Raw genomic sequence first — 12,254 nt, forward strand, 5'->3', positions numbered from 1 at the left:
CTGTATCAGTACCAATTATCAAGCTAATCTAAAAAGGTTACTAATATGTATAATAAAACTACTAATACTAATAATAATAATAATAATGTTTTTTTTTTACTGTTATATACACACACAACACAACACAACACAAACAACACTAACAAAAAAAACTGTATAATAATATTATATTAATATCACTATTATTATTATAGTAGATATCAATACTATAGTATAGTATAGACTATACTATAGTATAGTATTATTATGTTTACATTTATGGCCGACTACTCTATTATACTGTATATTAGTATACAGTCTATAGTATAGTACCTAACAGTACAACAACTACTACTACCACTACTACTACTACTATGACTACTACCACTACTACAAACTACTAGTGCTAACCAACTACCAGTGCTATGTATTATTTAAATATATTTATTATTTTATTTTAAATATACAGTCAGTATAGTGATGTTAAAACTATAGTTGAAATTTTGTTTTTTTATATATTTTATTATTATTTTATATATTTAATAATAATATTATTAGTTAGTGATTGAAAAAAAAAACTATAACTAATAATAATAATAATAATAATGTATTTTATTTTATTTTATAGATAAAATAATATGACAAACAATTTTTGTTTTATTAACTAAAATTTTTTTTTAAAAAAATATTTTTTTAGTTTTTATTATAATAAAAAAAATAAATATTATTTAATATTAATAAAAAATATTTTAAAAAATATTATTATTTAAAAAAATTTAATAATATTTTTCTTCAAGTATTCACTTAATTATTACTTTAATAATAATATTAATAATTATTATTATTAACTAATAATAACTACTAGTAATTGATATATTTTTTAAGTGACCATTAAATTTAAGTGTTAACCGTCGGGTGCGCGGTGTGTGTGTGTGTCGGGACACCCGTACGTACCGTTAGTTTACATATATATATATATATATAATTAGTGACCAACCGATCGGGATATCTATCGGTAGCCGTAAAACTATAAGCCGCGTGAATGACCTATACTTCACGTAAATATCTGAAAACAATGGTCAACAATATTAACGGCAGCGGCGATGAAGCGGCGGACGATGATAGTGATGGCCACCACCACAACCAACCGAAACTACAACTATCGGCGGCTATAATGGACACCGAGGTGTCCGCCGCCGCCGCCGCCGTCGCCAACGCTGCTGACGATGACGTTATAGACGTAGTTATGGTCGACGACGACGACGATGAGGACATACACGTCAATGATGTTGTTGACCACCACCACCGTCACCATAACAACCACTCGCCGCAAGTAATAGTGGCCGAACACGTTGTAGTGACCACTAGTTGTTCGCCGCCCACCGAATCAGCCGTCAAGTCGTCGCTGGATAAGACTTTTACTATCGGCTCCGCCGCCGCTGTTTCGTCAGCCGCTGATAACCCGCTGGTGATGATGATGACCAATGGCCACCACAATCACCGCCAACAGTCGCAGCACAATAACACCGCCGCTGCCGCTGCCCGACAGCACTTACGCGGCGCCGTCACTACTAGTGGAGGACAGCCGCCGCCGCCGCCATCGTCTTATAAGATACTGTTAACCATATCGGATGATCTGTGCTATACATTGAATATTAACGGCAACAGTGGTGGCCAAACATTATCGGCGGTAATGACGGCCATACAATTGGACGAACAAATCAAACAAGAGTGGCCACTGTGGCATCGATTCCTGACCGAACCGCACCTGTTCTACGTCTATATCTACGATCCAGATTTTGGCCAATACGTCCGGCACCGGCCCGGGATGCTTGTCGGCCATTTGGCCCGATTGAAGATCAAAAACAAGATGATGGTCTATCATCATCATATGATGACTGCGGCCAACCGATCGCTACTGGTTGCCGACGATCTCGACATTGAACCAACCGATGCATTGGTCAGTACGGCCAGCAGTGTTGTTGGCGGTGGTGGCAGTGGCGGTACTACCGATACCGGACCGACGGCTTCGACTCCCGCTACTACTACTACTGCTAGTAGTAGTTCACTGAATGGTGTGGTGGGGGTGGCCACCAATAGGACCTCTACCGTTACCGATGGTGGTCATCGTCATCATCAGCAACAGCAACAGTCAGAACTGTTGTCATCTATGGTAACGACGACTAATGATAGCCAACAACAATCACAGTCACAACAGCAACAGCTTATGTCCACCACTTCCTCCCCGACTATCACTACCAACACCTCCTTCACCTCCTCCTCCTCCTCCTCTCTATCACGTCTTAACAGTGATGATGATAGCAATCGTAATAATAAGACACACCAGAAACAGTCGGACAGTGCAATCACTACTACCACTTCCTCTACTATCACTTCCTCTTCCTCCTCCTCTCCCATCACTACTACTACTACTACCAGTCCTTTAGTAGACACTAATAATACCGATAATACCGATAATGACATTAAGCCTATCGGTAATAATAGTGTCGTCAAGACTACTGACCAGAACTCGTTTCTTAAATCTGTTAGTATTTAAATCAGTTTTTTTTGTTTAATTTACCGATAATTTAATTGATTTAATTGTAATAATAATTACATGGATTAAGGATTAGTTTAGTCTCAATGGATATTATAGTATGTGTCCGGATTAGGAACCGTTAGATTTATAGCTAATATATATTGATATATAAATTACCCGTTAATTAATTGAATTAATTAATTAAAATAAAATTTTTAATATATTTTATTGTATATTGTTTGCTATTATTTTTTTTAATTTTAATTTATTAATTTATAATTTTATTTAATAATTAATTAAATTAATTATTTTTATTTAAAAAAACATAAATTAATTAATTAATATATATTTTTTTCTTTATCTATCTATTCATATATATATTGATATATATGTATCATATATACCAGTCATTAAACGCCAGTCAAGAGCATCATAATTATCATCTGTTGAGCTCATCCACTACCACATCATCGACATCATTGACATCATTACCATCAGCACCACTATCACCACCACTACTACTACTATCGGCGCCATCATTAGGATCATCGCCTACAGCTCCGATCAATAATAATACTAATAATAATACGACAGTCATAGCACCCACCAAATCATTCACCAATAATACTACTAAACCATTATCATCGACATCATTGAGAACAAGAGCCGCACCTGTAGTCAAATCAGAGTCGTCAGCACCGGATGGTCAGCAACAGTCACTAGTAGTGACAAAAGCGACAAAAAAGTTATTTACATCATCGGAGGCGACACCACCTAAACAGCCGACGACGACAGCTACTGTTGTTAACAACATATCCAATCAGAGGACCAGTACTACTACTATCGGCACCGGTAGACTATTGTTGGCCAACCCACCAGCAGCAGCAGCTACCGCCGCCCCCGATGATGATGATGATAACGATGAGGATAACGGCGACGATTACGATTGGTCTCAGCAACAGGTGGTCACTCTGCTAGAGCTGTGCAAAGCGCACACCAAAGTCTTGACAATGAAAGCCCAACTATCGGATGTTTCGGCCAGTGTTTGGCATCAGTTGGCCACTGAGCTTAACACCACTACAGGTAGGTTTTCTACGGGGAGGGGGAGGGGTGAAAGTGGTTGTCATATCATACCTACATCAGGGACTCGGAACTAACCCATCAATTCTCTCTCTCTCTCTCTCTCTCTCTCTCTCTTAGGTTTAGGACGTCAGCATCGGTTAGACGGCAGTCAGTGTCTGAAAAAGTTGTCAATATTGAGAAACGCCTACAAAAGTATACTGTGTTCGGTAAAAGACGAAACCCGATGGCCATACTATGAGCTAATGCGGACAATATTTGGCGACAAACCGCCGACACCTTACAAACAACAGCAACAACAACGTCTATCATCAACGCCGACAACTCCTGCGGCGACGACGACGGCCACTAATCGCCGATCGACGTCGACCACTGTTTCCGCGACGGCTGCTAACGGCGGTAGTAGTAGACAGCCATCGAAACCGGCAATGATTGCCGGTATTATACAGACCAGAGCCCAGTCGGGTGTCGGCAAAAAACAACAACAATCGCTACGTCCGGCAGCGGCTACGGCTACTGCGGTAGTAGTCGGCAAACATCATCGTCATCAACATCACCACCAACAACACCAACAACAACAGCAACAATCGCAGCGTAACAATCGTAAAAACGGCGGTACATCTAATGGCCACAACAACAACAACAAGTCGTCGGCGGCAACAACAACAACAATGGTTAGACAACGTGCACCACAACCGGCCAAACTGGGCTCCGGGGCATCGCATCCGGTCATGAAAAACAGTGCCAACCAGGATGTTAGTGAACTATATGTTGCGCTATTGAATTTGGTTAAGAAATATATGAAATATTTTGAAGTGGAGAAAAAAAATCAGATCTGGTCTCGGATTGAAAAAGAGATGAACGGTGCCGGCTATAAATGGAATGCCACCTCATTGAGAGCCCTGTTCCATAGGCTCCGGTATACCTATTTGAATATATTGAGGTCAGTAGTGTATATATATAGTATAACGGGTACGGGTGCTATATATATATATATATATATTATAGATACTCCTCCTATAGTAACCATCGATTTTTTTTTTGTTTGATTGTTGATCTCTCTCTCTCCTCTCTCTCTCTCTCTCCTCTCTCTCTCTCTCTCCTCTCTCTCTTTCTCTCTCTCTCTCTCTCTCTCTCTCTCTATCTATCTATTTATCTCTCTCTCTCTCTATCTATCTATCTATTTATCTCTCTCTCTCTATCTATCTATCTATTTATCTCTCTCTCTCTATCTATCTATCTATTTATCTCTCTCTCCTCTCTCTCTCTCTCTCTCTCTCTCTCTCTCTCTCTCTCTCTCTCTATCTATCTATCTATTTATCTCTCTCTCTCTATCCTCTCAATCTCTCTCTCTCTCTCTCTCTCTCTCTCTCTCTCTCTCTCTCTGTTGAAAAAAATCTATTTATTTGAAATGAGTTAATTACATATACTGTTATATATTAATAATGATAATAATAATAATAATAAATCAATTAATTGATTGATTGCTCTATTTTTTTATTATAGTTTTTTTTATTGTATTTAATTAATAATAATAATAATTATTATCGGGTATTGATATAATTAAAATTTATCGGTAATTATTAGAATAAAATAATAATAATAATTAGAAAAATGGATAAATTAATTAATTGAATGAAAAAAATATCTATTTTTTATAAATATACGAATCGATTGCTCTTTTTTTAATTGTTTTTTCTTCTCTCTCTCTCTCTCTCTCTCTCTCTCTCTCTCTCTCTCTCTCTCTCTATCTATCTATCTATCTATCTATCTATCTATTTATCTCTCTTTCTCTTTCTAACTATTAATTGATTGATTGATTGCTACAAACAAAAAATATATGATATAATTAAGAAAATAAAATTAATTTCTTTAATAGTAAATAAAAAACAGATCGATTGCTCTCTTTTTTTCTCCAATAACTCTCTCTCTCTCTCTCTCTCTCTCTCTCTCTCTCTCTCTCTGTTGACATTAAAAAAATATATATATATTAAAATCAATTAATTAATTAATTTTATTTTTTTCCATAAAAAAAAATAACAGAAAAGTCGGCGACGAAGAGCTGGCAATGAAAAGTTGGCCATATTTTCGCTACTTTCATGGCTTGGATTTGACTGCATTCCGATGCCGTAAAACCGATGCCGGCCTATGTCTGACCACACACAACAACAAGTGCAACAAACGGCCGAAACTATCTGCCGATAGTTCCGCCGCAGCAACGGCTGAGGCGGCCACTAATGGCGGCGGCGGCGGTGGCGGTACTATCGGTAGCGATGATGACGATAGTAAACAACTAGTGGTCAAGAAAAAGAAAAAGTTTTCGACGGCTATTTCGACGACAACACCGGTAGCAGTAGTGGCCAAACGTGGACGCGGTCGACCACCTAAACAGACACCGCATCCGCCGCCGCCAACTACCGCTACCGCGACTAACAATAGACACGAATTATCAGCGTCGGCGACAGCGGCGACAGCTGCTGATGACGGCCGCCGTCAACGACTTATGGTGGACAGTACAGAATCGGCGGCCGCCGCCGCGGCACCCGATATGCTGGACATTGCCGGCAAATGTGTTGTCCAATTTCACGAGTATAGAGACGACGACAACAATCATAGCGATGACGACGACGACGACGAAGAGATTGATGTCGAAGGTGTCGACGATGAAGAAGAAGTAGACGAAGAAGAAGTGGATGAAGAGGAGGAGGAAGAAGAGGACAATGACGATGAGGACGAAGTGATGGTCACCGACGACGACGACGATGAAGAGGCCGTCGAAAATAAGAGACTATCGACTACTACTACTACCGGAGCCGTCGCCGTCGCCGCCACCGCTGGCTCTGTCATTGTCGACAAAAACAAAGACATTGAAAGACGTGGTCTGTGTCTGTAGTAGTAGTAGTAGTAGTAGTAGTAGTAGTAATAGTATAGACTAACTGATCATTTAATTTGATTGAGATTTCAATTGTCCATAAAATTATTTTTTTGTTGATTTTTTTTGTTTTATACTGTATTTGCATCACTTAATCGATTTTTTATTCATATTTTTTTATTAATTATTATTATTATTATTTAATATTAACGTATAATTACCGTAAATGTCTGGTCATTACATATATACTGTTTAAGAGAGAGAGAGAGAGAGAGGTATAGATAGACAGACATACAAAACATATATCAAATAATAATTATCATTATTATTACAAATAATAAATGAATTTTATACACAAATATATATATATATATATATATATTAATTAATAGTTTATATATTTTTGTTTATCATTTTTTTTTGTTTTGATTAAACAAATAATAATTATTATTAGTTTTAATAATAAGTTTTATATTACACACACACATTCATACATACATATACAGTATATATACTAAATATATATATATATATATATATATATTATTATACATTTTTATTACCATTATATGAATTATTATTGATATTATTATTTAATAATTTTTTTTTATTATTATTGTATAATTATATATTTATGTTATTGTTAAAAAAACAATAACATAAATTAATGAATTTATTATTATTATTACTATTATAATAATAATAATATTGATTTTATATACCAGTATAAATTATATATATATATATATATTTATATATATCTAAAATAGTACTTGATAAATTAATTTGTTATTATTATTATTATTATTATTAAATGTATTATTTGAATATTTTTTATTGGCTGAAAACTATTTGATAAAATCAAAAAAAACAAAAACAACAAAACAAACTTATTATTATAATTATATAAATAATTATAATCTAGTATTATTATTATTATTACTATTGACAACAAAAAAATATATTGACAACAAAAATATTGATTACCAAAAAAAACAAAACAAATTACTACAAGTATATTACAAAAAAAAATAATTAATTAATTACACAAAAAAATAGATATATTAGACTAATAATAATAATAATAATAATAAGTTTTATTGGATGACATAAAAAAATTAATTAAATAATTTAATTAAATGTCTTAAATCTAATACATATATATATTGTATTAATTGTTTTTTTTGTATGTCTATTAATACAATCAAATTTTTTTTTAATTTTATTTGTAATTTATAATTAATACATATTATTATTATTATTATTATAAATACTTATACAAGAGATTTATTATTATTATTATTACATATTATATTATTATTATATAAAATTTGAAAACAAATGTGTCATTAAAATTATCAGTTTTTATTAAAAAATACTGATATCATATATCAGATATATATTATACATACAGTATATGTACGATAAAATACATTATATATATATATATTTTTACAAATTATATTTGAAAAACAAAACTATTAAAAACTATTATATTATACAAACAAACAAAAAAAATAAGACATAATTATATTTAATAATAATTTATTAAAAAACAAACAATATATCTATATTTAGTATATTGTTGTTGTCACTGAATAAATATAATAATAATAATAATAACTAAAAAAATATAAGATTATATAAAAAACAAAAAATTTATTCCCCTATAGTAAAAGTTTATTATTATTATTATTATATATATATATATTAAAATAATTTTATTATTAATTGTAATATTAAAATAATTACAATTGTCAATTACAGTAATTAATAACATTATTATTATTATTATTAAAATAAAGTTTAAATATATATATATATATATATATATATATATATATATATATATATATATAATTTTTTTGTGTATATTTACAACAATGTAATTATTATTATTATTATTATTACTAGTTTATTGTAGTTAATATTTTAGTAGTTAACAATATAGTTTATATAAAACACTTAAGTAGATTAAAATAAATAAATCAATAATATATATTGATTGATTGATTATAGTAAATAATTAAATAATATTTTTATTTATTAATTTATTTATTATGTTTTTTTTCTATATAATTTTTTTATCATAATAATAAACAAAAATGTAATAATCAAATTGTAAATATAAATGATTTTTTTTCACTAAAAACAAATAAATCCCATAAACTATTATTATTATTATTATTATTGTGTATTAAATTGTATGAATTATATGATCAAAAAAATATATTATTATTATTATTGTATTTATATACTTTAAAATAAAATAAAAATTATGGTTGAAAAATATGTTTCAAATTATTTTTTATTTATTTATTAATTAATTAATTAAATTCAATTAATATAATTTGTGTGGTAAATAATAATATTATGTAAAAAATACCTGTATTTTTTAAAATTAATTAATTATTATTATTTAAACAAACAAAAAACCCTACAAAAAAATAACTATATATTTCATATAATAATAATGTAATTTAATATTATTAAAGTTTTTTTTCTCTATAAGTAAGTAAAAAAATTAAATAATAATAATAATAATAATAATATCATATTTATTTTATTACTGTAGAAATACAATATACATATCATAATAATACTAATAATAAAAATATGCAAAAAACCATTTTCATATACATATAATAATAATAAAATTATTATATTATATATGATATATGATATCATTAAAAATAAAAAAAAACATAATCTATTAATACTAATAATAAATTCATGTAATGTTTATTATTGTTATAATAATATAATAAAATTTTAAATAATTTTTTTTAAATATTATAGAAAAAATTCTAAACATATATTAATTATTTTAGCATTTTTTAAAAAATAATTATTTAAATTAATATTAATTATTACTACTTATCAATAATTACTAACATATATTAATAAACTCTTGATTTATATTCATTGATAAAAAAATTATTGATTTTATTTTTTTAGAAAATTAAATTTTAATATATTTAAAAAATTTATTATATTATTATATCTAATTTAATTATATAATTATATTTAATTAAATCTATTGCTCAGTGTATTTGCAAACAAATAAATATCATATATATATATATATATATATATATATATATATATATTAATAGATTACTATTAAATTTTTAATAATGATTGCAATCATAATAATAATAATAATAATAATAATACTATTGAATAATAACCTGTTTTTTAGTAATATAAATATTTATATATATATATATATATATATATTTTTTTTTTATAGTGACGTAAATTGAAATTGAAATCTAGTAATTGGTTAGACATATAACTAAGTCATTGAAATATATATAAAAAAAAAATTATTATAATATATATATACATACATTAACCTCCATATGTGTACTCCCTATACATGACTGGATACCAGTCCTCTCTCTCTCTCTCTCTCTCTCTCTCTCTCTCTCTCTCTCTCTCTCTCTCTCTCTCTCTCTCTCTCTCTCTCTCTCTCTCTCTCTCTCTCTCTCTCTCTCTCTCTCTCTCTCTCTCTCTCTCTCTCTCTCTCTCTCTCTCTTTCTACCAGTTTTTTACTACTTATTTGCCATTATTTCCATTAATATTTGCAACAAAATTTTATGAGTCATTTTTAGGGGGTTTTAAAACATATATAGTATTATATATATAGTATATACACAAAACACATATACATATTGAATACATACAGTAATATCTATAAAACTTTTTTTTTCAAAAACTTGTTTTATTTTATAGTTTACTTGTTGTTGTTGTTGTTATCATTGTTTGCCATATTTTTCAACAAATATCACATATCTATAAGTATTATTCATCAAAAAAATATTTATATATGTTTTAATATCGCATTATATTTATAAATCATTTTTTGATTAGTGTTTTTAATTAATTAATTAATTAATTAATAATAATACTGTAATAAAATTTATTATCATCATTATTTAATTTATTACTATATATTAGTTATTCAATATAATAATAATTTCCATCAATAATAATAAATTGTGTGCCAATTAATTAATTATAAATTATTATATACCGTATATAACCGCTTAATCTAACATAATGTCACAAATGTATCCCAATGTTGAAAAAATGGCACCAGTACCCGATGCACCTCCCATGCTACAACATGAGCACCTACAACAGGGATCAGGTAGCTATGACCCACCACCACCCTATATGCAGGCACCTGGTCAACAAGCACCTGTAGTTGGTCCACAAACAGGTATATATATATATATATATATCTAATAGGGGGGTAAATTAATTATATAATTTTTAAAATTTTTAAAAAAAAATTTTAGTTACAGTAGTGGTCGATACGGGTAAATTTGGTCCCTATCCTAAAGCTATGCAATGCTATCACTGTGGCCAACAAGTGATGACTACGGTCACGAAAAAAGCCGGTACCATAACCTGGGCACTGTGCTCCCTGTTGTGTATTGTCGGGTACGGTATATGCTACCGTAGTGTATATATAGTAATTATAAATTAATAATTTATTTTTTTATTAATATTTTTTTTGTGTTTTTTTTTTGGTGGGGAACTGTAGCTGTTTTTGCGGGTGCTGTCTGATACCGTTTTGTGCCAGCCCTACCCAGGATATGATGCACCGGTGCCCAAATTGTCAAAAATTTTTGGGTGCCTACGAACGTATTAAATTTAGACGATAATAATAATAATAATAATAATTTTGTTTATAATATAACGACTGTCCATCAAATATATCATATAATATACAGTATATGGAGGACAGTTAGGTTAGGTTATACATATCCGGCCAGGCGCTCATTAATTAAATTATTAGCATTTATTACACAATTTTTTTTTGTCAATTTAATTAATTTAATTTGTTTTTTTGATAGCAAACACTTATACTTATATTACTTATATATTTATTAGTAATTTTTATTTAAAAAAATTTTTATAATTTTTTTTTGTATGTTTTGTTGTTGTTGTTGTTGTTGTTGTTAAACATCCAGTATTTAATAATTGATTTTTTTAGGGAGGGATTAAAATATCAGATTTTTTTTTCAATTATATTTTGTTTATTAATTAATTAATTAGTTATAATTAATTTAATTATTATTTTTTTTGAAAATATCATACTTATAGTAATACTCGTTATACTGTATAATAAATGAAAACTAAATATTTATATATATATATTTTATAATCATTATTATATTATTATTATATTTTGTTTATTTGTAAGTTTACATGTAATGTAATGTAATTTTTTTTGAAAAACTTTTAATAAAAGTTTATAAAAAAGTAAACTTATGTAAAAAATATTATGACTAATAATAATAATAATAATTTAAAATAAACAATTTTAAACATATAAATATAATATTATGTTAAATTTTGTTGTTGTTGATAAATTTACAAAAAAATTTGATAATTTTAATTAAAAAAATGTTTTATCAAGGTCAATATTGATATATAAAATTGATATATTAAAATATTAATTAAAATTAGATTATTTATTTGATTAATAATTAATTTATTCTCAAATAATATACAGTATATACTGTATATATTTCTCAATAATAATTGTAAAATTTAATAAAAATAAATAATTTTTAGAATATCTTTGTTATGATTTCAATGATTTTAATTTATTGAAAAATTTTTATTAGAAAAATATAAGAAACTTTAATTTTACAGTATATTAATTTATATTATATGTGTTTACAAACAACAAACAACATAAACAAAATTTATTTAAAATATTGTTAAAATAAAATTAAATATATATAATATAAAGTGCTATTTTTT

General features: G+C 28.5%; 2 protein-coding genes across 3 annotated transcripts; both read left to right on the forward strand.

Annotated features, from left to right (window-relative positions):
• Positions 1 to 849: 849 nt before the first annotated feature.
• Positions 850 to 6,667, forward strand: LOC128951983 (uncharacterized). Of its 2 annotated transcripts, none has more exons than XM_054297299.1 (4): positions 850 to 2,524; positions 2,926 to 3,601; positions 3,719 to 4,541; positions 5,642 to 6,667. In XM_054297299.1, the coding sequence occupies exons 1-4, from the start codon at positions 1,022 to 1,024 to the stop codon at positions 6,489 to 6,491; spliced, it is 3,852 nt and encodes a 1,283-aa protein (XP_054153274.1). In that variant the 5' UTR covers positions 850 to 1,021; the 3' UTR covers positions 6,492 to 6,667. The 2 variants fall into 2 exon arrangements, with proteins under 2 accessions (XP_054153274.1, XP_054153275.1); XM_054297300.1 differs by having other exon boundaries at positions 850 to 2,152.
• Positions 6,668 to 10,453: 3,786 nt separating this feature from the next.
• Positions 10,454 to 11,376, forward strand: LOC128952285 (LITAF domain-containing protein-like). The gene is made up of 3 exons (XM_054297647.1): positions 10,454 to 10,698; positions 10,778 to 10,922; positions 11,026 to 11,376. The coding sequence occupies exons 1-3, from the start codon at positions 10,536 to 10,538 to the stop codon at positions 11,144 to 11,146; spliced, it is 429 nt and encodes a 142-aa protein (XP_054153622.1). The 5' UTR covers positions 10,454 to 10,535; the 3' UTR covers positions 11,147 to 11,376.
• Positions 11,377 to 12,254: the final 878 nt, after the last annotated feature.

This window comes from Oppia nitens, unplaced genomic scaffold, assembly GCF_028296485.1.
Source record: "Oppia nitens isolate AA-2021 unplaced genomic scaffold, nextdenovo-longstitch-racon4-pilon3 scaffold1_pilon_pilon_pilon, whole genome shotgun sequence".
NCBI lineage: Eukaryota > Metazoa > Arthropoda > Arachnida > Sarcoptiformes > Oppiidae > Oppia > Oppia nitens.

Excerpts from the sequence above, each read along its gene's own strand:
- LOC128951983 (XM_054297299.1), top strand. The coding sequence starts at position 1,022 with ATGACCTATACTTCACGTAAATATCTGAAAACAATGGTCAACAATATT. Across the intron at positions 2,525-2,925 it reads AGAACTCGTTTCTTAAATCT|TCATTAAACGCCAGTCAAGA; the intron begins GTTAGTATTTAA and ends CATATATACCAG. Across the intron at positions 3,602-3,718 it reads TGAGCTTAACACCACTACAG|GTTTAGGACGTCAGCATCGG; the intron begins GTAGGTTTTCTA and ends TCTCTCTCTTAG.
- LOC128952285 (XM_054297647.1), top strand. The coding sequence starts at position 10,536 with ATGTCACAAATGTATCCCAATGTTGAAAAAATGGCACCAGTACCCGAT. Across the intron at positions 10,699-10,777 it reads TGTAGTTGGTCCACAAACAG|TTACAGTAGTGGTCGATACG; the intron begins GTATATATATAT and ends AAAAAATTTTAG. Across the intron at positions 10,923-11,025 it reads TCCCTGTTGTGTATTGTCGG|CTGTTTTTGCGGGTGCTGTC; the intron begins GTACGGTATATG and ends GGGGAACTGTAG.